This window comes from Choloepus didactylus, chromosome 8 (assembly GCF_015220235.1).
Source record: "Choloepus didactylus isolate mChoDid1 chromosome 8, mChoDid1.pri, whole genome shotgun sequence".
NCBI classification, from domain to species: Eukaryota; Metazoa; Chordata; class Mammalia; order Pilosa; family Megalonychidae; genus Choloepus; species Choloepus didactylus.
Genome location: NC_051314.1, coordinates 106,593,803 through 106,619,702, shown reverse-complemented (window position 1 = coordinate 106,619,702; position 25,900 = coordinate 106,593,803). Strand labels below are relative to the sequence as shown.

The following is a 25,900-nucleotide window of genomic DNA, read 5'->3' as shown; positions in this document are numbered from 1 at the left end:
ATTAGAATAGGAGAAGGCCCTGAAACCTAAAGATCTTCTGGTCAAAAACCTCCTAACTCATTCATTGGACAAACTGGGATGACCTAGGGTTATGGGTTGGCAGACATCTAATAGAAGTAAATGCATGGTTTTATCCTTAAAACCCCAAAGTCCCAATTACAAGAGTATAGGCATTTATGGCTTGTTAGCTGTATTGTTTGGATGCATTATGTTCCCCAAAACACCATGTTCTTTAATGCAATCTTGTGGGAGCAGATGTATTAGTGTTGATTAGGTTGGAATCTTTGGATTAGGCTGTTTCCATGGAGATGTGACCCACCTAACTGTGGGTAATACCTTTGAATAGATTATTCCATGGAGGTGTGGAACCACCCATTCAGCATGGGTCTTGCTTAGTTTCCTGGAGCCCTAGAAGAGCTCAGACAGAAGGAGCTCAGTGCTGCAGCTTAGAGAGACATTTTGGAAACGGCCATTGAAAGCAGACTTTTGTTGACACTTTGGAGATACTAGCCTAGAGTTTGCTCCAAGAAGCTAAGCCTAGAGCCATTTTGGAGAACACCATTTTGAAACGCAACTTGGGAGCAAGCAGATGCCAGCCATGTGCCTTCCCAGCTAACAGAGGTTTTCCAGATGCCAATGGCCTTTCTCCAGTGAAGGTATATTCATGTTTATGCCTTGGTTTGGACACTTTTATGGCTATAGAACTGTAAATTTGTAACCAACTAAAACCCCTTTATAAAAGCCAATCCATTACTGGTATTTTGCATAACAGCAGCATTAGTAAACCGGAACACTAGCTGTAGCAGTGAGGAAAAGCATTTTAGCCAGGAATCAGCCAAATATGGGTCAAGGGTATGATGAGACCAAATTCTGCTGTCCAGAATAAGAGCACCACTCAACTTTTTGCCCTAGAGCATTATATGAAGAATGATAGCTTTTACATGAGAAGAACGATGAAGAAATTGGAGGCATTTAAACTGGAGGACTCATAAACCAGGATTTCAGTAACTGCAAAGGACAAGTAGGGAATGGGCTAGTTCATTGTATGTCTTGACTGGGGGAGCAGGAGGGAGGAGAGAAGACTTGGTGGCAACTGCTGACTGTACCCATAGCTGCTTGGATACTGGGATGGAATGCATTCATGGGTTTAATTCTCCTTTTAGGTCATAAAATGTGGGACACTTAGTAGAAGGGATCATCCATTTTTTTCTCAAGCCATAGTACAACATCTCAAAGAAGGCAATTTAGGAAAGAAGGTACTGGCATTAAGACCAGATAAATAGCATGCTCCCAGATGGAAACTGGGGAAATCCAGCCTTACATTATGCTTTACTCTTTCTTCTCTTATCTCCCCTGAGTCTAGTTTTGCCCTCCATAGACACACAAATTAAACCTATTCCTTTTTCTACATGATGACGCTTGAAATATTTAAAGATGCACACTCAAATTTTTGCTGCTTCTGGAAAGAGACTACTAATTCCTTCTACAGTTCATTGGCTGTCACACATGCTGTAGTTTTCAAACTCTTGCCACAGCCTAAGAGAGCAATTTAGAGTTTAAAGAATTCTTTTCGTATGCGTGGCTCCATTTGTTTCTGTGGAGGCAGGGAGATGATTATTCTCATTCATTCTCTCTCCTCTCCTCTCTCTATTGCTCTCTATCTCCCTCTTGATTTCTACTTCTCTCTATCTCTATCTCCAGGCAAGCCTTCTGAAAGAAACCCAGGAAATGTGCATAACTTATCCAAGACCAAGAGCTAGAAAGTGGTAGATCCAGGATTACAACCAAAGCACCATGCTTTTCCACAACTCGGTATTCAAAGTGGTTCACTTAGTGTTATATAGGTTTACAATACAATAACAGATTTTTTAACAGGGTATCATAGGGAAAACTAGCTAAATCTCCTGAATAGAAATGTTATAAGATACAGAATGGTAGTACAAAATGCAGTTATGGGAATACTTTCTCTAGTTAGAATCTTCTTAGTTCTTTTTACCCTGTATTCTATTTCAACACACCATGAAATTCCTAGAGCAACTCTCTGAGAGGTAATAACATTTACCAAATAAACATAAATTCAGTGGTATCAAATTAATATTGTTCTTGGAGTCCTTCTTACAGACCTGTATTTGAAGCTGGTATTGTGGGTGAACAATTCTCCTTTTCACATGTTCCCATCATTGAAGTTAAGGTCATGGTAGGAACTTCATTACTTCCTGAGGACACATGAAGTGGAATATGATAAGGAAACACATATGCAAATAAAAAGAAATGGACACAGTTATTAAAAGCAGATAGATAAAAACCATTACTCTTACTTAGCACCTGGCTATGTTCCTGAAGTATTGTACTAAGTTAGTTTGGAACTTTGAATACATTTTGCCTATTGAAGCAATTTTAAAAATAGAAACTAGGTTCATGGGCCAACCCACTAAAAGCCTTTTATACCTTTAAAGTGGCTGAGATAAAGTATTAATAATATTGTAGACCTTAACCACGATGTGTAACAATGTTTCTATGGTCAAATGCATTCAGGGGTCAGACCTGGGATGCCAGGAACACATTTCCCCCAATGCAGTTGGCACTTCCTGAGCTCTGAGCCATTTGTCCCTGCAGCTAAAGACAGACAAAGACTAGAGGGGGTGGCAGTTCCAACAGTCTCAGGAATAAGGGTATAAAACACTTTAGGGAAGCAAGAATCTTCAGCTAGATCGCTGTTCAGGACCTTTCTTTTCTTCCATAGCCCCAAGGATCTATCTGATTTCTGGCTCACCTATTTCTCTGGCTCAGAAAATAGCAACAGCACCCTATCTGCATGAGGCAATGTTTTATAATCCTTTTTCCCCTAATAACAAACATGGAGTAAAGAGGTTCTTCTTGAACCTATTTTTTACACAGAGCCATCAAGGAAAATCTGGAAGGTGAAGGGACAGAAGTAAGTTCATTTTTTGGAAACAAAGAGCTGAAGCAATATTAAGTGCATTTCAGAGAACAACACACCAAGAGTACTGGGATTCTTTAACCCATAAGCTGAGATGAGGGTAGAACTGGGAGCTGGAATTAGGAGGAAAAGCGAAGAGGGGATGGACCAAGGCTGGGGCTGCTGGCAACACCAACCCTGGAGTTGAGAGAGCTGAAGTCCACACTAGAAAGGGGAAGCCACAGATTTGCCTCCATGTTTCTCTGTCTCTACTGGGGCAAGCAAAGGAGAGAAGTGTGTGTCTGTGGGTGCATCAGTGTGGGGGTTGGCAGGTGTCAGGCAGGGAGAGAATAGGAGTTTTTTGAGTGTTCCCTGGAGGCCAGTCCTTTATTTAACAAATATGTACTGAGGAACCATACTAGGCTCTGACGGCCTGGGATCCAGGCCTCGAAGAACCCACAGTTAATTAGGGGACATGGAGAGATTAATGCATAATTACAATTGGATAGAGAAAGTGAAGTACAGATAAAGCATTGTAGTATAGTAGGAAATAGATAAGTGAACTACAGAAGGAAAAAGAAAAGGCAGAAAGCTTTTTGGAGAAGAATCCATCTAAAGGGTTCATAGAATTCATAGGATTTACACACATGAAGATGAGGTAGGCAGAAAAGGGGCAATTCCAGATGCAAACTGTATGTCAAAAAGCATAGAGGCCAGCACAAGGCACAGACAAGGCAAAATGACCTGAGTTGACAAGTAAGTGATTTTAAACCAGGCATCCCATAGCCAGTGGAAACCCAACCCAAGTTTTAGAACCAGTGTGAGAGCGTGAGAGCTGTGGTTACAATAATCAACTTGGGCAGGTAGTAGAGAGGCTGAAGGTGGGGAGGCCACCTATGAGACTCCTGTAGTAATCTGGATGAGGGGAAAGGCGGGTGGAAAACAGGGAGGTGGCACTGGGAATGGACAAGTATGGGAGATACTGTAATGTCCACTTTTCAACAGAGCCTTCCTTCCACCTCCCTGGGGTTTTCTAAGACACGATTCCCCTGAAAACCTCTCAAGTGGAGCTACTTAGTCTATCGAGTCACAGATTCCACTGGGTCCGGAGCAAGCATCTGCATTCTCCTAGATTCCCAATGGCATTTCCACATTATCATTCCTCCACCTTCATACTTCCTTGATACTCTTCCCATTCAACCCTAGAACTCTCAAACTCCCCACTTTGGTCCATCTATTGGCCTTGTGATCAATCCATCACATTTGCTGAGAAACTGCATTCTTCTGCAGTCCAAATTTCACTTGCTACCTGGGTATCTTGTCTTCAGTAATTTCACTCAATACACAGTTAAATATGGGAGTAAATAGCATTCAATTCTTGAAAGAATAAAATTTATGTTATGTATCAATAACATAACATATTAGAAATTAAAATTTCTAATTTAAAATAAATATTTTAAATTAAATTTAAAATATTACTACGAAAACAAAGATACGTTTTCCAAGACATGAGGTATCACTTATGTTGTAGTACAAAAACTTTCAGTCTATGACGACTCAAGAGTTTAACTCTGTTAGCTATTCATGCATGCTAGATTTTCGTAGTATTTACAAATGCTTTTTCTTATTTACCAGCTTTCTCCGCCAATATACTTAAGCATTTTTAGTAAAAAGCTTGACATTTTAGGTCTAGTGTTGCCTATTCTACAAAAAATGAAAAAGGTATTTTTTTCTATTTGTAAAGAAAGTATTTATATTCATAATATAATGATACTACCTTCTTTTGAAAATAACACAATTAAAAATGTTTACTCCTGGATTCATAAAACAATTATTACACACATTTTGAATTTAAAAATCATGATGCTTTAGCTTTAAATTCACTCAGTATTGAATCTCAGTATGATCATGCCTCAAATCTTGAAAATAATTAAAACTTGAAGATTTTTGAAAGCAGATAGTTTATCATTTACAGAAAAGTTTAGTAAAAGTAAAGTTTGGGGGTATTTACATATAAGTTTTTCCTTCAAATATTTATACCTGCAAAACTCTGGAAAAAGTAACATTTAAGGAAAAACAAGCAAGGCAATAATAGAAAATATTTCATGTTCCCAGGAATAAGTGTTAATACCTAGCTATGAAATTCAGGAGAGTCTCAAGCTTTATAACTTTCAATTTATGGACAAGACATTTGTATACTGTGCTTTGGTCACCTAGATTTAATAACAGACCTGAATGCCATTTTAATTACCCAATATTCTAGTAAAGATATCACCATAACCTTATGAATTTCATAATTAAGAAATATTTGCTAAAGGCAAGAAAGAATATCATCTACAAATCACCAAGAATTAAATCCTAGTTTTAAATGTAAGGCTTGAGAAGAGAAAATCATTTTGCAGTTCTCATTCTTTACAACCTATAGATTACAGAATTACCCAGAAAAATGATTGACAAGGTGCAGAACTCTGATTTCTATTTAGCAAAGCAGGAGAGGGGATAAAGGAGTAACAGAAATTTAAGCAAAACAATAAAATGTAGGAAAGGGGGGAAAAGAAACCATCAGAAGGCATAATAAATGAAAATACAAAATAAGGTGGAAAGAATAAGCCCAAACATGACAGGAATCACAGTGAGTCTGAATAGGTGACGTCTAACCAATCAAACAATAAAAACAAAGACTGTAAAGAAATCTTCACAGTCACATGCTGATGCACTGGGTTCCCTCATCACAATATTCTGAGCATTTCTTCTTTACCTTATTTCTTACTATCTGATAGCTTCCAAATCAAAGCATTCATTGGTACTTATGATTATTCAAGTGCAATATGATGTTATGTGATAAAATATGTATGAAATAAAGCTTGTGAATGATGTTAGATGTTTCTGTGTAGGCACACAGGAAATGGGAAGTGGTAAAACAGGGAGGGAAGAATTTTAAAGCTATGATCCTGCAGTGATGTTATCTGCTGGAATATAGCTGTCATTATGGAAACTTTCTTACTGAGTCTGAGCGTAGATGACATTTTGTTATTTCCCTACACATATTAACAGCTAATGTGCAGCCTAAGAGTATTTCACATTCATATGTTCTTAGTGAACATGGCCATGCTTTCAAAGGAGTGAAAGAAAACATTTCCTCCACTGGTGTTTATCTGTAATCCAGTTAACAGCCTATGGACAAGTCATATCTGCCATTAGCGAAAGCTCACTCCGGGGTAATGGTGATACCTGTAACAGGAGTTCTGTTCTTCAGCCTATCCACTTCCATAGTGAAGTCATCCTTCAAAAAAAGGAACCCAATAATGGAAAACAGGTAGACAAGGATGAGAGCGAGGACTGCAGTCAGAATAATGGAGCGGCCATTCCGCGTAACACTTTTTATGACATTGAGCAATGTCTCTTCTCTGTACACCAAATCAAAAAGCTACAAAAATAAAGAAAACAAAAATGAGAAAAAATGCAATAGAGCAAAAGGTGAATAAGCATAATTAATAACAAATAGAAATGCAAGCCATCCTAGTTTACCTTAAGGAAAAACCAACCTAAATTACAACTTAAAGACAAATAAAAACATATTTTTCCTCCTGCTGGACTATGTTAGTAGACTGATTTACAATAAAAAAAAACTAACACAACATAAAATGTGTATCTATTGGTTTTATAACTAATATAATCTCAATTTTGTAGGAAATTATAGAAATAGCATGGTTTTGAATTTGGGTTTAGAAAAATTATAATATTGTACTTCATCATCTTAACTACTTTTTCCTTCTTTTTAGTTCAAGTGATATCCTGCAGTTGCATTTGGAACATGTAAAATGGCTAAAGTGAGAATGCTAAATTAGGTCCACTGAAGTGGTGAATGGCAATTTCATTAAGTGTACTGTTTTAGATGTGTCTCTTCTCCTGGTTAATTATTTGCTTGCCTAATTAAAGTCCGTATGGTTGTTTAATCAAGGGATTGGAGCTGAAATTATAAGAACAATGTTATGAGTCCAGAGCAACAGAAAAGGTATGAAATTCAAAAGTATTTAAGAAATGAAAAACTTTTTTCCTTACTAAAGGGGTATAATGGGGTAAAATCTGTTACTTTACAATATGCTTTGGGAAACAGAAGTATAAACAAAATATAAGACACACTTTTTCTAATTTACTCCTTCTAAATGGGGCATTAGTAACCCATTTTTGTCTTTAGCAGAAGAAAATCTATAAACTAGTCAAGAATCTAAGTATGTGTTTGCTATATGTAATAAACACTAAAGAACAATTTTAATTGCCTTATTGCTCTATTATGAAGTTGAAAGTATATATGAGCAACTACATGTCTTGTTATCAAAACCTGGTTAAAAGCAATAAATTAACATTCACTTTTAAAAAGGTATAGATATTGGTTTGACAATGAGTAGTATTTTTAAATTGGAATAATTGGGGTTTGTCTTCTACTATCTTGTGGGCAGTAATTAGAAAACCTAAATTAGCTAAAACTATCAGGTATCAGTGTCATGCATCCCATCAGAAATGCCAGGCCCTCGCACTCTGTTTTCCTGAGTACTAAGGATTTCACTGTTACTTTCCAATTTAATTGTGGTCTTAAAGATAATTGCTGTACAGATATTAACTTTTTGCTCACCTTAAGAAACTGATATGTTTTGATGGCCAGTTACAAAAGAAAAAGTTTATTTTGCTTTCTGTTTATCTCCCAGAAGGAGCAGCAATCTTTAGAAATAGTCAATTTTCCTCAGCACAGACAAATTAAATAATGCAAATTCAGCTTCCAAATTGTTGCCACAGTCACTTATTTAACTTATTTAAGCATTTAGTTGACATAAAGGAGATTTCCCTTTACTTTGACTCAATAAAGCCTTAAATAAAAGTCCTGTAATATGCTCTAGGTTAGCTCTGCAGAGTTTATAGCTTTCAGAGGCCTCAGGGATGCTTGATAAAAATGCATATTCCTGGGCTCCATTCTGTACCCATGGAATCAGAATTTTCAGAACGCAAAAGCTGTTGATATTGGACAAGATAATAACTGTTTCTGTTTATTTCTGGTAAATCAGGTCGGAGAGAGAATTCATTTGGAGCCTTAGAACAAGGAAAAAATTACTTTTAATTGATGAATGATCTAACTTAACTGCCTAAAGGATAATTTGCTTTAAAACGTAATAAACAAACCCACTCTCCACTATGGCTATGCCAAGTATTTGAGGGTAAATGGAAAATTGACCTCTTTTAAGTTGTCCTACTTGGGTGCACTAGATCATGGGGAAGCAGGAGCTACTGGATTTATCCCTCATGACCCAAGCAAACTGGGTCAATAAAATTTTTTTAGATCTCTAGCTTGTTTTCAATAATCACTTTATTGGTCAGTGTTCACCACTTCATGTTAACTAGGGCTGGAAATATAACTAAATTGTTCCTATGGACTCATGATGCTAACCTGCTAGAGCTTTAAGTTTCAAAAAATTATCATATATTTGTGTTGATTCTTCTACAGGTTTACAGTTATAAAGTGGTATATATATAGGGAAGAAAACTGACAACTAGCAAGAAAACTATAGAAGAAATCTGAAAAAACTATTTAATTGATAAGATATATGTAGCTAAGTTCACCAACCAATGCATATTAAATCTGAAATGATGACTGCATTTGCAACAACTCTTTTTGCTAGATGGGAAGCAATCTTTTTGCTAGATTGGAAGCTTTCACCCTCATATTACTTAAAACCATTCTAAAGCTCCACATGATATTTGGTATTATTAATAAAATACAATAACGTCAGTATCCAAGGAAATATATCCCTATTTTTTCTTCCACACTCTGTTGGAATATCTATATACGTAAAAGAAAGGATGATTTGGCTGAAACCAAAACAGTGCGCTAGATGAAGCCAGTGTCAAGAGGTGGGATAGTTGGTTGCCTCTCAGAAAGGAAGTAAAGAATTCTATGACCTATGTGGTTTCTCAGAGAAAAAGACTAAAAATAATAATAATTCATGCTTTTCCTGGGAAATTCTAATATTAACATCATTTGTCCTAAATGCCAGGCCCGGCTTTAAAAAAAAAAAAATCAAAGGAAGAGGCATAACATAAGGAGAAGCACTGTGTCTTTCTGCTGCAATCATTCTCCACATAGAGCTGTACTCACCAGGAAGCTATAGAAGAATTCATGAACAAAGAGGCCCAGCATGCAAACCAGGACATATGCTACATGGTAGAGAAAGGCCATATCCAGGATGACTGCTCGGTACCCTCGGGTGAATGTGCCACGGTTTCCAACAAAACTCACCAGAAATACTATTTTATTACAAAGCTAAAGGGAGGGAAAGATTAGATTTACTGTCTTATTTATAGTGAAACTCACATAAATAACAGTACGTTGACAAATCCTATTAATGACAAAGACCATGGTTTTCATTCATGATTTCTTGTTTTGTAAGTTTTTAGCATTGCTTACAAATCTGCATATAAACTTTATCCATGCAAAACATGTATCCTTTGCCATTCCAGGAAAAGAGAATGATTAAGAGCCTGAATTTAAATCCTGTCTCTTCCACTTAATGTTGTATGACCTAAGGACTTCATTTCTGTGGGCCTCAATAGTTCCTTCTGAAAAATAGGAGTAAAAGCATTCCCACCTCATATAACTCTTTGAAGGACTGAATGACATAATGCATATGACACACTTAATACAAGGACTCTTTAAATGCTACTTTTATTTTTTCATGTGCAAGTAATACATAAAGTATTTTATTTTAATGAAATTATAACGAAAAAAATTTTCAAAGATATGTCTGATTTTTTTTTGTCCTGGACTTTTCCTATTATTATTTTGAACAAGTATGTCACTTAAGTTTGTGTTTAATTTACTTTATATACATAGAAACTATCATTATGTACATAGATTAAAATAAATACAATGTGCATATATATATATATTTTACAAGGTCTATCTGTGATAATTCTTCAATAAATATTTTAGAGTATTTATTATATATCTATGACCATGTAAAGTATATTCAAACCACATTTAAAATTGCCATTTGTGGAATAATTTTGAGATAAAGAAATTTATACTGATATTCTTTGACAAAAACAATGATTTCCAAAGAACTAAGTTATCATTATACTTAATGCCATCTATTTGGTTCTAGAATTACTGCATTACTTGTAAACTGAAGAGCCACTTGTACCTGCTTAGTCAGCAAAGAAACAACCACAGATTCCAAGGAAGAAAGAAATATAGATTCCAAGATTTCATAGCTCATCCTTCCAAACCGGTCCCTGAGCATTTAGATTATGTAATGGTACTGTATTTGTCCAAACCTAATTTTGGGAAAACAGGTTGCTCTTGCCATATTGTTGAGTATTTAATATTTATTAAAGAAATTACCTTATGGGATAAAATTAAATAACATAAGAAGAAGCATAACACTTTGAGGCAGAAGTGAAATTTGAGAAGTGGGAAAAAACTTTACCTTCAACTTTATGAAATCCAAACCAATAAAGATGAGAAATGAGTAATTATTGCATTTGTGAAGATAGTCAAACCAAATCAACAACACCGCAACTAAAAGTACAACTATTTCTTAAATTTTGACCTTGTTGATTAACTATCCTCTCCATACCTACTGTTAATACTTCTTTTGTCATCTTGTTAACAATTTTAATGTCAAACAGAAAGTCATTATAAAAATAACAGGAAAGATTTACAGAGTTTAACATACTGTAGTACTTGACAACAAACATGAAAATGGTAAAAAAAAAAAAAGTCTGTGTGAAGTAATATTCAGTACTTTACTCCTTCAATTGTTTTCAGTGGTTATTAAATTCACATTATTTACTTTGTTATTTACTTAGCTTCACCCATTATGACTCATCAATATGAAATACAAATATGAAGTTCTATAAAAAAGAAAGTTAAAAATTAGAATCAGAAGGATGAATGAAACATTTAAGATAAAATGAATCATAAAAATTACACAGAAAAACTATTATAAGCTACATCATTGAAGAAAAGTAATACATTGAATTCAAGTTCTCAAAAAGAACAACACATTTCAGTTATCAAATAATGCCAAAGCAAAGATACATTTCTGCCTAAAAGGATCTGTGTCATTTTCACATGAAAAATAAAGATTCGCCATATTTGCTTTCAGGTGTTTTTTGCATTTTGTTTTTGAACCTTGATCTGGAGGTTAATGGATATGTTCTTTTTTCTTGACTAAGTCTCAAAGGGATAGGAGTGGAGTTGATACTGGCAGTGGATTTACCTATTTCTGTAGAGATCAGAAACAAGAAAATTGTTGTCTTTTGTTTTGAAGGATTCATACCAAAGAGAAATAAGGACTTGATTTGAGTAGGAAAGAAGTTATCTGGTTTCTCCTGCATTAAACTCTTAAAAATTTTTAAATAGCATTCTTAAAAAATAGCATGTTTTAAATAGCATTTTTGTTTCATGAAAGCTGTGAATATTTATGCCAGGAATGAAGAACTTGCAAAAAAAAAATCTCTCTTTTTTTAAAATTTTCATTTCATTACTTACTTGATGCTGTCTACCCAGACTTTCATTTGTCAATATCATTGTAGGCAATCATTGTCTTTATAGCAAGGGTCCATGTGGGCAACAATAAATGGACGTTGTGGGAGCTGGACATGGTGGTAAAAAGGCCATGTCCTCTGAGGTGGTGTTGAAAGGATCCTCAAGGCAGTGCACAAATACCAATATAAATGACCAGAACTTTCCCATATTTTTTTTCTTTCTCCATCTATTCTTCAAAGCTTCCCTTGATACATTTTTTGTTGGGGATGGGAGTAATGGGGTGATGATGGGGAGAAAAAGAAGTGTGGTGGGAATTAGTATCAATGGAAGCTTTCTGAACAGTCTTAAAAAGCAGTACGACCATCCAAGCTATTTACCAATAAATCTTATAATAAAGAAAACAGAGATAATGTTCACTCGTTAAGTAATGTATATTACAGCATGTTCATTAATTCTAATCAGGTAAATTAATTATACAGCAAAGTAATATTTTCATAATAGTTTATAGTTCATTGATTTGTCTTTGCAGGATTTTCAACAAACAGTACAGTGGAAAGATGCTGGTTCAGGAGTCTGGCCATCTGGGTTCCAGTCTTGCCACTGCCACTACTCAGCTAAGTTACTTGAGTCTTTAGGACATTGTTTCCTCGTTTCCAAACTAAAATGTCTGCAAGTGAATGATTCTTCAGGTGCTACAGAGCTCTAGAATTCTATGTGATGTCTTTGAATTTTACTACTTTACGTGATCCCAGAAATTTATGGCTGCTATGTCTTTGACTTTATATTATTCTTTTGGTCTTATTTGACACTATGAAGCTGATCAGGAATTTTATCCCTAGCTTACATTTTTCCTATGGGAAAATATGGCCTATTTTCCACATATACATTATAGAAAAAAAAAAAGACTACTAACTTATTGAAAGGTAAAACTGAACATACTAACTTGAATTACATTTTAACTACCTTAACATAGTCTCATGAACCAGGTAAATCAACCTTCTTGCTAAAAGTGAGATGAGTTGATTCAAAAACCTCTGTTTCACTGGCATTAAATCTTGTGCAGAGTTAGGTTCTAAGGTCAACGTGTAAGGCAAAATTTGCATGTAGGAAAAATCATGCTGAAAGTCTTTAAAATTTCCTATACGACAGTACAGTAAACAGAGGCTATATAACTGTAGAGTTTCTCATTTAATTCAACAAATACTAATTTTCCTCCAGAATTGGAAGTGTTTTCTATTTCTGCAACTGAATATTAGAAGTGGTTAGGAACATTCAGTCACCATATTATATGAAAAAATAGATTGTGAGTGAATGTGAATTAGTGTGAGAGTATGTGTGTGAGTGTGAGACAGAAAGAGTGTTGGGGGGATATAATATGAATGTTTTAGCTCAGAATACGTAATTGAATTTTGCATATGTTAAGTTAGTATATGGTGGGACTCAGCTTCACAGTTTAGCAGTAATGTGAGTTCTCCCATAAAGCTATCCACAGGTAAGTAACTAAGGGCATGGCATTATTAAATTTGAACACTATTTTCTTCTCTCTGCAAATTGGTGAGACTGAGTTTTAGCAAAAGGAAATATTTCCACATTACCAAATAACTAAAAGAAAGACATTATTTACAAATATCAGTAGAGAATCCAAACATTTTCAGACACTAATAGAATAGAAAAAACACTGTAGATAAGAATTTTGAAGATTTAAAAAAATCTCTCACAGCAATTTACTGCATTATTATTTATTATAACAAAATATCCAAAAATCTAAATGACAAGAAATAATGGAATGGTTTAATAAATGACATACCATTCATATGACTGGGTATATTATGTATCCACTAAAATGAGACTTTCAAATAATTTCAATGACAGGAAAAAATATTAAGTGACACCCAAATTCATAATATGTGCTCTTATATTTGCCAGAAAAATTTATGCTAATTTCCATTGCCAGTAATTAAAAATGCAGTATAAAGAATGGGAAGATAACTCTACTAGGTTATAGTACATTTACAGTTTTGAAACATCTGAAATATTGAGATATCTCCTATGGTTAGATAGAGAAGCTACTTGCAATCCAGACATTTTGTAAATGAGTAAATTTGATAAAAATGAAGCATTATAATAAGCAAAAACTAACAATAGTAAGTGCTCAGAACACAGATTGTTTTTTCTCCCACTTCATTCCTGTTCCAAAAAAGGGACTTTCTGCATTTGCTTAACACTATGAAAGATACTGAGTCCAGAAAAAACTCTCTGTGAACCAAAATAAAAACATTTTTCTGATCACGATGGCAATGTTTTATAATTAAATAGTGCTTTGCATAGTAGTTAGTAAATGGTAGCCATTATTACCAGTATTATCATTATCACTGTAAATTGTCTTTTCTGAATCTTTGACACTAATTGCCTCAATGGATCTTCTCAACACTGGCAAGGACAGACCAGGCTTTAACATTGTCATTTCACTGATGAGAAGAATGAAATTCAGAGACTTGGTGATCTGGCTCAGTTCTAGCATTCTGATTCTCACTAAGGCTTAACTATAAGGTAGACGTTGTCTTTTGTTTTTCCTATTTCTGCTAGATATAATTTTAGCAATTATAGTTTCATCTTTTAAAAAGTGCAAACTTTGAAGTACAAATTAGTAAATATATAATTTTTGTATAAATAAATTACTCTAAAATCTAAGGCACAAAACATGATTATTTCATTTACTTTTTTATTCTATTTTCTGGGACATAAGTCTTAGATTTTTCATGAGCTTATTATATTAACTGCCAAAATAGATTATTATTCACTAGATGTTTTTATTCATCCCTAAAATTTATCAAAACTATAGATGAAAACCTTTCTATCAATAGATACAAAGTCAAAATTACAATTATTCCATCTGATTTGTCTGTCCCAAATCTAAAGTGATTATTTTCTTTGGTCAAAATCCCCTGGGACTGGTAGACCATAAAGTATCACGAGGGAGGTCGTACAAGTGGAAGCTTATGCTGTTTAAGTCCCACAGACTCATGCAGGTAATAAGAAAGATTTCTTTCCATGTACATTCCTCCTCACGAAGAAATTAAAATATAAACCTTGCCTCTCATAGGAAACATTCGAACAGTCATGTTTTACGGATTTACTCTTCTCACTAAACCATGCAGAACATCTCTTTATCCTGTCCCACTTGAGAGGAAATGGAAAAAACTCCAAACCTCTTTGTTTGTTCCAATAGCCATTTGAATGTTATTCCTTATCTGTTTTTATATTCTTGATCACAAGACAAAGAAAGTGCAAACTGGTCAGTCTGAGACATAAGCTTCTGGATGGCAAAGATAGCATCTTCCACCTCTTGGTATTTTCAGTGCCTATTATATAACAAGGCACAATAAATGTTTGTTGTTTTTGGCCCTTCTATCTAGCTATTGTTTTACTTTATCATACAGGGATTTTCTAACTTGGATTAATGTCTTGCTGAGGGCGAGTTACCAGTTTATGAGTATTATTTGTTCTTTCAAATAATATGGTGCAATATTTTTAAAAGAAGAAAGAAAAAAAGGGAAAAAAAAGAGAAGCCAAATGCACTAACAAGTTTAGAAAAATTCAGATGAATTCAGATTCCCTAATTAGCTTGGCTGGCAATATTGCAAAATTAGCTTATCTCTGAAACACACTTTTTGAATGTTCAGTAAGTGCCAGGTATTAGGTTGGGGAAAATGGAATTGAGGATTTGAGGAGGGTAGGATTACATCATGAATGTGACCACCTCTGCCCTCAAAAAAATTATAGAATAGATCTCATTGTTATGTATAGTACACTTCTTTTTCCTGACAATGACTGAGGAAAAATTGGTAATTTGGTTACCTGAATGTTCTAGTTAACTGACAGCTGTCATATATATCTTGTCCAATTTTTAAAGACTTATAATAGGGGTGCAAAAACAGAATTGGCCATACTAGCTCAGCTTTAAATACTCAAAAGTTTGGTTGATTCTTTCATTTATTAGTTTTCAATAAATACTAAGTATTATATGTGCAATGCACTATAAATGCATAAGAATACAAAGATAATCATTCACTTACTCATTAATTAGTTTTTAAAATATTTATTGAATACCTATAATGTTCCAGACATTGAATGATCAATCATTTTCCTAAAGAACTGTAAAATGTAACAGGAAAGATAAAAGCTATATACAGATACTGGAATATATGATATTATGTTAGAAACTCAGTAAAAGATACAGACAGTGCTTTAGGTATTCTGCAGGCAAATGAGCAATATTTATTTGCTTACTTGGCCATTTGTTCATTCATCAACCTGATGATTTAGCTTCTCTGAATATCCCTTTATGGCTTTGCCATACAGAAAGTTGTCTAATTCTTTAAAATTTTATTTCTTGGGTAAAATTATTTCTCTAAATGTATCACTTGCTATTTGAACTAGTACTCAGGTTTACTTATTCTAAACTTACATAACCCAACTTTCAAAAGTGCTCCCTTGTTTTACTATTTTAAAATTTGGAGGAAAAATATTAATCATATCTGTGCCTTTTACAAATTTATAGTCTTTCTTCACCTAAAAAAGAGCCCAATTTCATATTTTCTCATATGTCAATCCTTGTGTCTTTGATCATTTGAAAAAGAATACTTGCTTCTAAAATTCTACTGAACATAATTTAACCTTTCTTGGATGATTTGGAAATCATTTCAAGATGTTAACAGTGACTCTGAGTCATTTTTGACAATAGCTGTAGGTATAGAATGCAGAAGGCATTACAATCGGATTGCATTAAACTGATTAAAGAATGGGGTCATGCCCCAAAAGATACCTCCTTAAAGAATCAATTCTTACTTGTTATTTTTTTATTTCTCTCAAAGTTAAATAAAGAAAAAATTAAACTCTGGTTAATTTATATTCACAATAAAACAGAATTTACTGCACATACATGCACTGTAGCATATAGTTATATCTTTACATTTAATGCACCTTTATTCTGTAACAGTACAAAGCCAAGCAAAGTACTTACATTAGCTGCACCAAGAAGTATTAACGTGGGCCCAAGACCTATTGTATATATTGATCTGAGCATTACGGACACAAGAAATGGTCGAATACCCACAGGTTTGGAGAAGAAAAACAGCATAGACGTGCAGATTGCAACTGCTATCCAAAGAAGAACTGAGAACAATGGAGAAAGTGTACCTGTAAAATATGGAAGAATTTTATTTTTACTGAGAACAAAACTAGAAAATGTTAAAATATTTGCTGCTGTTTCATATAATATAGTAAGTCAAGCTCACAGGACACTGAATTTCAAATCAACTTCATTCTAAACTATAGAAGAAATTTCTTTCAATATGTTACTATTACCCATTATTACATTTCCAGAAAATGTGTGATTAATCTCAGGCTGCTCAAATACTCACTAGCTAATGCCTCTTTCATTGAGACTGAGAATTGTTCATCTTTCTCTCCTATGGGAACAATTTGCTAAATACTTTTGATAGATGTATCTCACTTGGGAAGATTAACTCATAATTGAAGATTAATGACCATTAAATATATAGCTAAATTATGTGAAATCAAGTATTTTTTCATTGAACTCATACTTTGTTTTGTTCCATTATTGAGTATCTATACTACAGACTCCTCTAAAGAAGTCTAAATATAGAATGTTGTCATGAATAAATAGACACATGCTTTAACTGTTAAAATACGCACGCATATATGTGCATGTAAGTATATGCATGTGCATTTGAAGGCCAACTCAAATTCCAAAAAAAAGTTGAACTATTTCAGCCTCAGAAAACAAAAGTTCCAAATGTCTATGACAAAAATGAACCATTACAGAATTTCTTGAGGAAGTTTCCCAAAAAGAGGGATTAAAGATACATTTCCTTTAAAATAAAAGTGCAATTTTTGCACTAACATGTGGATTCCAGGAATCTCCCTTTGAAGGTCATGTGGTGCTGCATTTACAGAAGTAAATTAAGAGGCAGCATTCTTGGGCTGATTAGATCAGACCTGAGACCTCAAACACGTGACTACGGGCTAGTGCAGTCAGCGGGGGAAGCATCAGTGTAGAGATTTTCCACAAGTCCCTTTGCTAAATGTTCCATGACTGCTTTCATCTTTTGGTCACACCTCCTTTCATTATTTATAAAATTCACTTCTGCATGCAAAATACCAAAAAGGGGGCTTTGGTGTGCAGAGCTTTCTATTATCACTGAAACCCTGGGATTATCTGGGCTCCTTAAACTAATTCTGTATAAACCTATAGTTCCTAGTAAGTGCTAATTGCTCTCAAAAGTAGGTAGGAAGATCCTGTCAGATGTCAAAAAAAAGATAATGAACAGTATTAGCTTAGACACGTTTCTTTTAGTAATGTTTATTCTTATCAAGTTTTCTCAGAAACCAAACAACAAGGAAAAGAGGTTGGGAAAAGTGACTCAATCTGCCCCATCTGCAAATTTATGACTTGATCAGATTCCTTTGGTGATGGGTAACAAAAGGGATGAATTGCTCTGAAAATTATCTTTAATCCCAGTCCTATGGCAACACTAACAAGTGGGTACCTGTGCTGGTTTGAAACTGTTATGGACCCCATAAAAGCCACGATCTTTTAACCCAAACTTATTGGTGGAACCTCTTGATTGAGTGTTGCCATGGAGATGTGACTCATCCAACTGTAGGTGATACCTCTGATTGAATTATTTCCATTGGAGTGTGGACCCCACCCACTCAGAGTGGGTCTTGATTGGTTCACTGGAGTACTTAAGAGAACTCAGGCACTGACAAAGACACTTGCTGACACTTGGAGACGCTTGGAGATGCAGACAGAAGGACATTCGGAGATGCTAAGCTAAGAGATGAAGCTCTGAGTTTGCCCCAGCGAAGCTAAGAGAGGACCCCCAGATGCTTAGAGAGAAATGCCCATGGAGAAAGAAGCAAGGACACACAGGAACTGAGAGAGAGGAGCAAAGACAGAAGCCCAGAGACATTTTGGAGAAAGCCATTTTGAAACACAACTCGGTAGCAAAGGATCAGCAGACGCTGGCCACATGCCTTCCTAGATGACAGAGGTGTAGAGTGCTCCGGATGCTATCAGCTGTTCCTCAGTGAAGGCATCCTCTTGTTGATGCCTTAGTCTGGACACTTCTATGGCCTTAGGACTGTAAATTTGTAACCTAATAAATCCCCTTTATAAAAACCAATCCATTTCTCGTATCTTGCGTAACAGCAGCTCTAGCAAAACGGAACAGTACCCAATTCATGTTTATCATGATGCTGGCTTGTAAGCACGTTGTGTTTACTAAAACCTGACTGCCAACTTCACAGATATCTCAAAGAGATCATAGAAAGGGCAGTGCCTTCAACTTTCTCTCATGCTTATTGGGACCCATCAAACGTAAGCTCCACAAGAGTGGGGACCATCTCTGGGTCTATCACAGTGCCTGACAAACAGTAACAAACATTTGTAGATTAAGCGAATGTACAAAAAGTCTGTGAGCTTCTTTTGAAGAAGTAAATAAGTCTTCATTTATAAATTCCTCAAGTTGTGGAGCTTTGCTCTTAAGTATATTTAATATCCACCATCTTCAGACATTTAACAACTTTTAGCCAGTATGGGACTCTGCAGCAGAATTCATAAGCAATGACTGGGAGTGAAGTCTCAGCTTTGGTGCAGAAGTTAACCATATCTTGGCTACTGTTTCCCAGACATCATCTGGCTAGCTGATTTGTTGTTGATTATCCAAGGAATGATAACCATGTACTAAAAACTCGGCCTTTGATTCCTTTGTAGAAAGAACTCATGGAGTGCCTTGCATAGTGCCTTGCAAATAGTTTAATGCTAAATGAGAATTTGTGGAATGAATAAATAAACCTAAAAGTTATTTAAAAGGGGAATTAATTGACAATGGAGTTTATAATTATATTCCGTAAAAGGGGTCATACTATTTTTTATCAGAAGATTTAATGCAAAAAAAATAAACTGAAATCTCTCTGACAAACTAAAGAAGACAGTATATATTGCCAAAGCCAACTTTTACCTATTAATGCTGGGAAGGGGGACTCTTTTCTCTTCTTTATATTTATATCAATTTTCTATAATGAACAAGTATTATTTTTATAATGGAATTTTTAAAAGAATTAACCCTATACATTTTGAAATCTTAGAAATTATGAAGTTTGTCCCTTATAAGAGAAAATTCACAAAGCAAAATTGTGGACTTCAATTCACACAAATGGAGTTCTGCTAGCTACTTCACACTGGCTTGCTTATAGTTTCCTGTATAGACAGTGCTGTTTCTTACCTCCCCATCTCTCTCCATTCCTCTGTCTCTTACAAAGCTTTAGAAGATTTATGCGCCTGCTCCACCTCAGTTCAGCTGAAGAAGTAGGCATTCATCCATAAATCCATGGGTGATCTTTAGTATTGTGTCCACAGGTTTCTTGGTCCCCTGACTAGACTGTGAGCTCCTCAAGGACAAGGGCAACTTTATTCTTTATATCCCTAGGGTCTAAGATCAGTGCTTAGCATGAGGAAGCCCTCCTGGATCACTGCTTTTAAGCTGAATAAGTTGAAATCACCTTGAAGAGCTTATTATCTTTAACATAAAGCATTGGAGGGAAAAAAGAACTACCAGGTTATACCTAAGTTTTGAACATGATTTTTCTAAAAAAATCACATGCTATCTGGTTATAAGAAGATCTTGTGGCTGCAGTTTTCTCCACTAACTTAGCATGCCTTTGCCAAATGAAATCCAGGGCAGTTACAGTTGGCATGGCAATCTCCAACTTCTGAGTGGACATTCCTGGCAGCAACAGCTGCTGCTTCAGCCACAACCAGTGTAGTCTCATTCCTCAACCCTGGCACAAGTTTCTTTTTTTGGAGAAGCATATGTTAAACAAACAATTGCAAAAGCAATCAAATAAAAACACCCAAACCAAAACTTATAACCACACAAACCTGAATTTCTGAATAAGTTCAAACTCAGCTCTTTCAAACCTGGCAATGAAAGAAGATTCTCTATCTGCCCGAGAAGCTGGTCCTCTGAGAATCACCTTCCCCTTAAATATCTCTCTTTATTGCATACACTACCCTGGTTACAGGGGGACACTACTCTCCGTTAATATTTTAACCCAGGTATGAACTAGATGTTTGGGCAGAAGTAATTCCCAGTAGCTCAGGTTTGTGATAAGGTTGGAAAACATGCTTAGAGAAAGCAATTGTAGCTCATTTCGCCTCTCAGCCCTCTGTGCTTGCTGCAACAGTAGCCTTAGTGACTGGAATAGCATGTGTTAGGGATGGGGGCAGGGCAGGTGGCAGCCAGAGTACTTCTTATTTCCTCCAGGCCCAGGATTCCCCAGGTGATTTGATGACCAGCTTCTGTATTCAGAATCATGTGACCTCAGGTGGCAGAGAACACATATCCTTTAGTTTTTTATTTTATTTTATTTTATTTTATTTTTTATTTTTTCATTTTTATTGAGATTGTTCAGATACCATACAATTATCCAAAGATCCAAAGTGTACAATCACTTGCCCCTGGGTACCCTCATACAGCTGTGCATCCATCACTACACTTAATTTTTGTTCAATTTTTAGAAACTTTTCATTACTCCAGACAAGAAACAAAGTGAAAGATGAAGAAAGAAAAAAAGAAAAGGAAACTCTAATCCTCCCCTATCCCTAACCAACCCCCCTCAATAGTTGACTCCTAGTATTGATATAGTACGTTTGTTACTGTTTATGAAAAAATGTTGAAATACTACTAACTGTAGTATATAGTTTGTAATAGGTATATAGTTCTTTCCTATATGCCCCTCTATTATTAACTTCTAATTGTATTGTCATACATTTGTTCTGGTTCATGAAGTGATTTCTAGTATTTGTACAGTTGATCATGGACATTGCCCACCATAGGATTCAGTTTTATACATTTCCATCTTTTGACCTCCAACTTTCCTTCTGGTGACATATATGACTCTGAGCTTCCCCTTTCCACCTCATTCACACACCATTTGGCACTGTCAGTTATTCTCACGTCTTGCTACCAACACCCCTGTTCATTTCCAAACATTTAAGTTCATCCTAATTGAACATTCTGCTCATACTAAGCAACCACTCCCCATTCTTAAGCCTCGTCCTATATCCTGGTACCTTATATTTCATGTCTATGAGTTTACATATTGTAATTAGTTCCTATCAGTGAGACCCTGCAATAATTGTCCTAATGTGTCTGGCTTATTTCACTCAGTATATTGCCCTCAAGGTTTTGTCATCTACCCATTTTTTTTAATATGGTTTTGTTCACTCACCATACATTCCATCCCAAGTAAATAATCGATGGTTTTCTTCATGGTCATACATTTATGTGTTCACCACCTTCACCACTATCTATATAAGAGCATCTACATTACTTCCACAAGGCAGGAGGGAGAGTCAAAGAAGGTAGAGAGGCAAAAGAAAGAGGGAAAAAAAATGACAGCTAGGAAGCAGCAAAAGGAAAAATAACCTTAAATCAAAGTAGAATAAAGAATCAGACAATACCACCAATGTCAAGTGTCTAACATGACTCTCCTAAAGGGAGCACTACAGGGTAATAGAAGACAGGAGTGTGTGGTTTGGAACACAATTTTGGGAGATGGTAGCACAACAATGTAAGTACACTGAACAAAGGTAACTATGAATACGGTTGAGAGAGGAAGATGGGGAGCATGTGAGACACCACAAGAAAGGAGGAAAGATAACGACTGGGACTGTGTAACTTGGTGAAATCTAGAGTATTCAACAATTGTGATAAAATGTACAAATATGTTCTTTTATGAGGGAGAACAAGCAAATGTCAACCTTGCAAGGTGTTAAAAATGGGGAGGCATTGGGGGAGGGATGCAATCAGCATAAACTAGAGACTGTAACTAATAGAATCATTGTATTATATCCTTTAGTTTTTAACTGCTCATTTAAAAATCCTTTCATACTTAATACAAAAATAATGCAGAGAATTCCCATATACTTTTCACCTAGATTCCCCAAATGTCAGCTCCTTACATATCCACATAACAATGATCAACATCAGGAAATTAACATAATATGCTGATTTTATCTAACCCATAGATCTTACTCAAACTTCTCCAATTGCCCAACTAATGCCTTTTTCTGGTTCTAGTATCACATGCTGTATTTAGTTGTCAGGTTTCTTTCGTCTCTTTTAATTTGGAAGAGTTTCTCAGTCTGTCTTTATCTTTCATAAGCTCAACACCTTCAAAAAATACTGGTCAATTATTGTAGAATGTCCCTCACTTCGAGTGTGTCTGATTTTTCCTCAGGTTATGCATTTTTGGTAAATGATGTCATGTGCTTCTCAGTTCATGTTATCAGGAGGCACATCATGTTGCTGTGTCTCATTACTGGTGACATGGACTTTGATCACTTAGTTAAGATGATTTCTCCACTTTAACGCTCCATTTGTAATTAACAAGTATATTGTGGGGAGGCACTTTCAATTTATATAAATATCCTGTTTCTCATTATACTTTTCATCATACTCTCATCCATTAATTTTAGCATCCATTGATTATTATTATTCTGTTGTTTGTCAAAGTGTGATATTCTGTTTCCATTATTGATTCCACATTTATTAACTGGTATACTATTGTAAGGAAGAACATTCCCTTCTTACCTACTTATTAGTTAATGAATTTATTTAGATCAATATGGACTTGTGGTTTCTTATTTTATTCTGTGGGTTAGGATGCATTACTAGCAATATTTATTTTTTTCTCAAATTGTCTCAGATTTGGCCTCCAGAAGTGCCTTCAATTTGGCTCCTGTATTCTTTGGCATGTCCTCATTATTGTTTGAGCACTTTGTGGGAAGAATCTTACTGGTCATCTAATCCATCTTTAAATTACCTCAAAGTGCTCCAAGCAGGTAATCAACTAGCCCATGTTTGAGAAAATCCTGCAACAGACAGCTTGTACCTTCAGAACAGAATTTTCCTTCTCCAGACAGGCCAAGCATGCTTATTAGTCTTGAGCTTTGTTCCCTCAGCTTTCTCAGCTAGTGACAGTGTGTAAATGAAAGTTGGAGATTGGTCTAATCCTGGCCAAAATTTAAAGCTTATTCATGGAGTCAAAATTAAATAACTCATCAAGACCTATAATCAGCTGACCCTGTCATAATCTTGGCCCAAATGTTAGCTCAGACCTTCCCTTCCCTTTAAGCCCCACCCCACATCCAAGATTGACACTCTTAGATTGAGACTCCACTATTAACGTCTATCCATTTCTCTTTTAAGAGTGAAGTCCACATTTGCACCTGATAATGGGGCACCATGTTTCCTGTGTTGTTTTTGTTAGTCTTATTTCTTACTCCAAACCTTTCTTTTTCAGTGGTTTTCAAGTGCTTATTCAAGGACCACTTGGCATCAGAAATACCTGGGAAGCCTATTAAAACAATACATATTTCTAGAACCCAGTCCAGAATTAAGGGGCAAATCTTCCTAACCCTTATATTCTTCACCTGTAAAAATGAGGCATTTATGAGTACTTACTTTACAGGATTGACAGGAAGATTAAAAAAAATTATGACTGTGAAATGCTTAGCACTTGGCTTAACCCAGTCCAAGTGGTAAATAATGTAGCTGTTGCTATTATTATCAATACTACTATTATAACTATTACTAGATATCAGATAATCTACTTTCTTCAGAGTAAGTAAAGAGCAGATATCCAGATGGGTGCCCTTTCCCATCATTACTATATTCCATGTACAATAGGTGGCAGCAGAGGCTATATACATTGACTGGTGGTCAGGTAAGGGATATCATGGAATGAGACTCAGGGAAAATTATCTCCTGGATGAAGGGGCACATGTTTTCTCTATGCTTCCAATCCAGTTATTCATGTAGAAAGCTCCTGGACTGGAGACAAAAGGGTTAACTTTTACTCCGAGATGTGCCACTTTTTTTAGCCTTCCTGGGTCTCCATTTCTTCATCTGTCAAACATGGGTTTAACAGTAGATGATTTCCATAATTCTTTCCATCCCTAAGACTTTATGCTTCTATTAACTGAGATTCTACAATCTACTATCAGGGGTTCTGTGCACAGGCAACACTAATTTACCTTTCCATGCTGGGCTTCTACCCTCACAAGACTTACATTCTTCCACATTATCACTAAATGAGACTAAACAGTGAAAAGAAAGCTGTTCCACTTCCCTGTGTATTTTCAACTCCCCCACAATGGTGGCCAAATATTTGTGTATTTTTCACTGTTGTTTAACATACACATATACTCCTTGCCAATTATTCATCTATCATCATTGACATGTCTTCCAAAATACACACACACACACACACACACACACACACACACACACACACACACACACACTTTATTCATGACCACTCAGATGACAGTTGAAGTTTAGGATTTTGATATCTATATTACCTATAATGAACCTGTGAAATTATTGGACTCCCACTTCCCTTTCTGATCACCTCCAGTTCATCTGAACAGGATTAATACCTGTTGCTCTTATCAGATCACCCCTTTCACTAGGCTTCCCTTGCAGTATGAATATTTACCGTGTAACAATAACAACTACTAGTATGACTAGAACTACTATTACTACTACTGGTATGTCTACTACTAAGAAGCATTCACAATTCTTTACCTACAGCATCTTACTAAATTCTCATAATAATACTATGAGTAGATGAGATATAAAAGCACTTTGTGGTTATTACTTGCTGATTTCTCTCATCCTTTGTACCAAACTATTTTTCTATACACATTCCAATGTTATTCCACTGATTATAACCCAAGCCTGTAATATATTTTTCTGTGCACTTGGTCAAACTTGAAAAAAGTTAACTTCCACAGTTACACCTATTACCATACTTCTCCTATTTTCCCATTCCACTTAATTTGGGATAATTTCTTCTGTTCTTTGTTCTGTAAAACATATATTACTAGTTTAAAGATATTAATTTGCTATTCAATATCCTTTATTTCTCTACTATCATATTCTGTCTTAGGCTATACATTTTGAAGCCTGAGATTATAGATGTTTAATTTTCTATTTATTATCCCTGATATAGTATTACAAATTAGGAGTTTTTTTTTTTCAGGTCATTATAGAAACGTTGGACAAGAAAGAAAGCAAAGAGAAGTAAAAGTAAAATGCACATTCCATTATTTAAGGTAATCATAATTAATATGTTGTATGATAACCCTCATTTTCCCATATATTTTCAGATGAGATGATACAGTATAATAAAAAGATTTGGGTTGTAATAATTAGGTAGAAGAAATAAAATATTTCTATCACTTCATTTGTCAATACATAACATATAGTTTTAATAGCTCGTTTGTATATGAACTTAAAAACCTCTATTGTCCATTTTTTTGCCTTCCTTTTTTATCAGCC

General features: G+C 35.2%; 1 protein-coding gene across 4 annotated transcripts in view; it reads right to left on the bottom strand.

The window, feature by feature from the left end:
- ITPR2 (inositol 1,4,5-trisphosphate receptor type 2) overlaps positions 1–25,900 on the bottom strand; it is a 550,850-nt gene that overhangs the window by 72,053 nt on the left and 452,897 nt on the right. For all 4 annotated transcript variants that reach the window (XM_037848345.1, XM_037848346.1, XM_037848348.1 and 1 more), the window contains 4 exons: positions 16,486–16,661; positions 9,069–9,233; positions 6,152–6,347; positions 2,124–2,216 (listed from right to left, as the gene is read on the bottom strand). In XM_037848345.1, the coding sequence (XP_037704273.1) occupies positions 2,124–2,216; positions 6,152–6,347; positions 9,069–9,233; positions 16,486–16,661 (630 nt within the window). The remainder of the gene's footprint in view (positions 1–2,123; positions 2,217–6,151; positions 6,348–9,068; positions 9,234–16,485; positions 16,662–25,900) is intronic.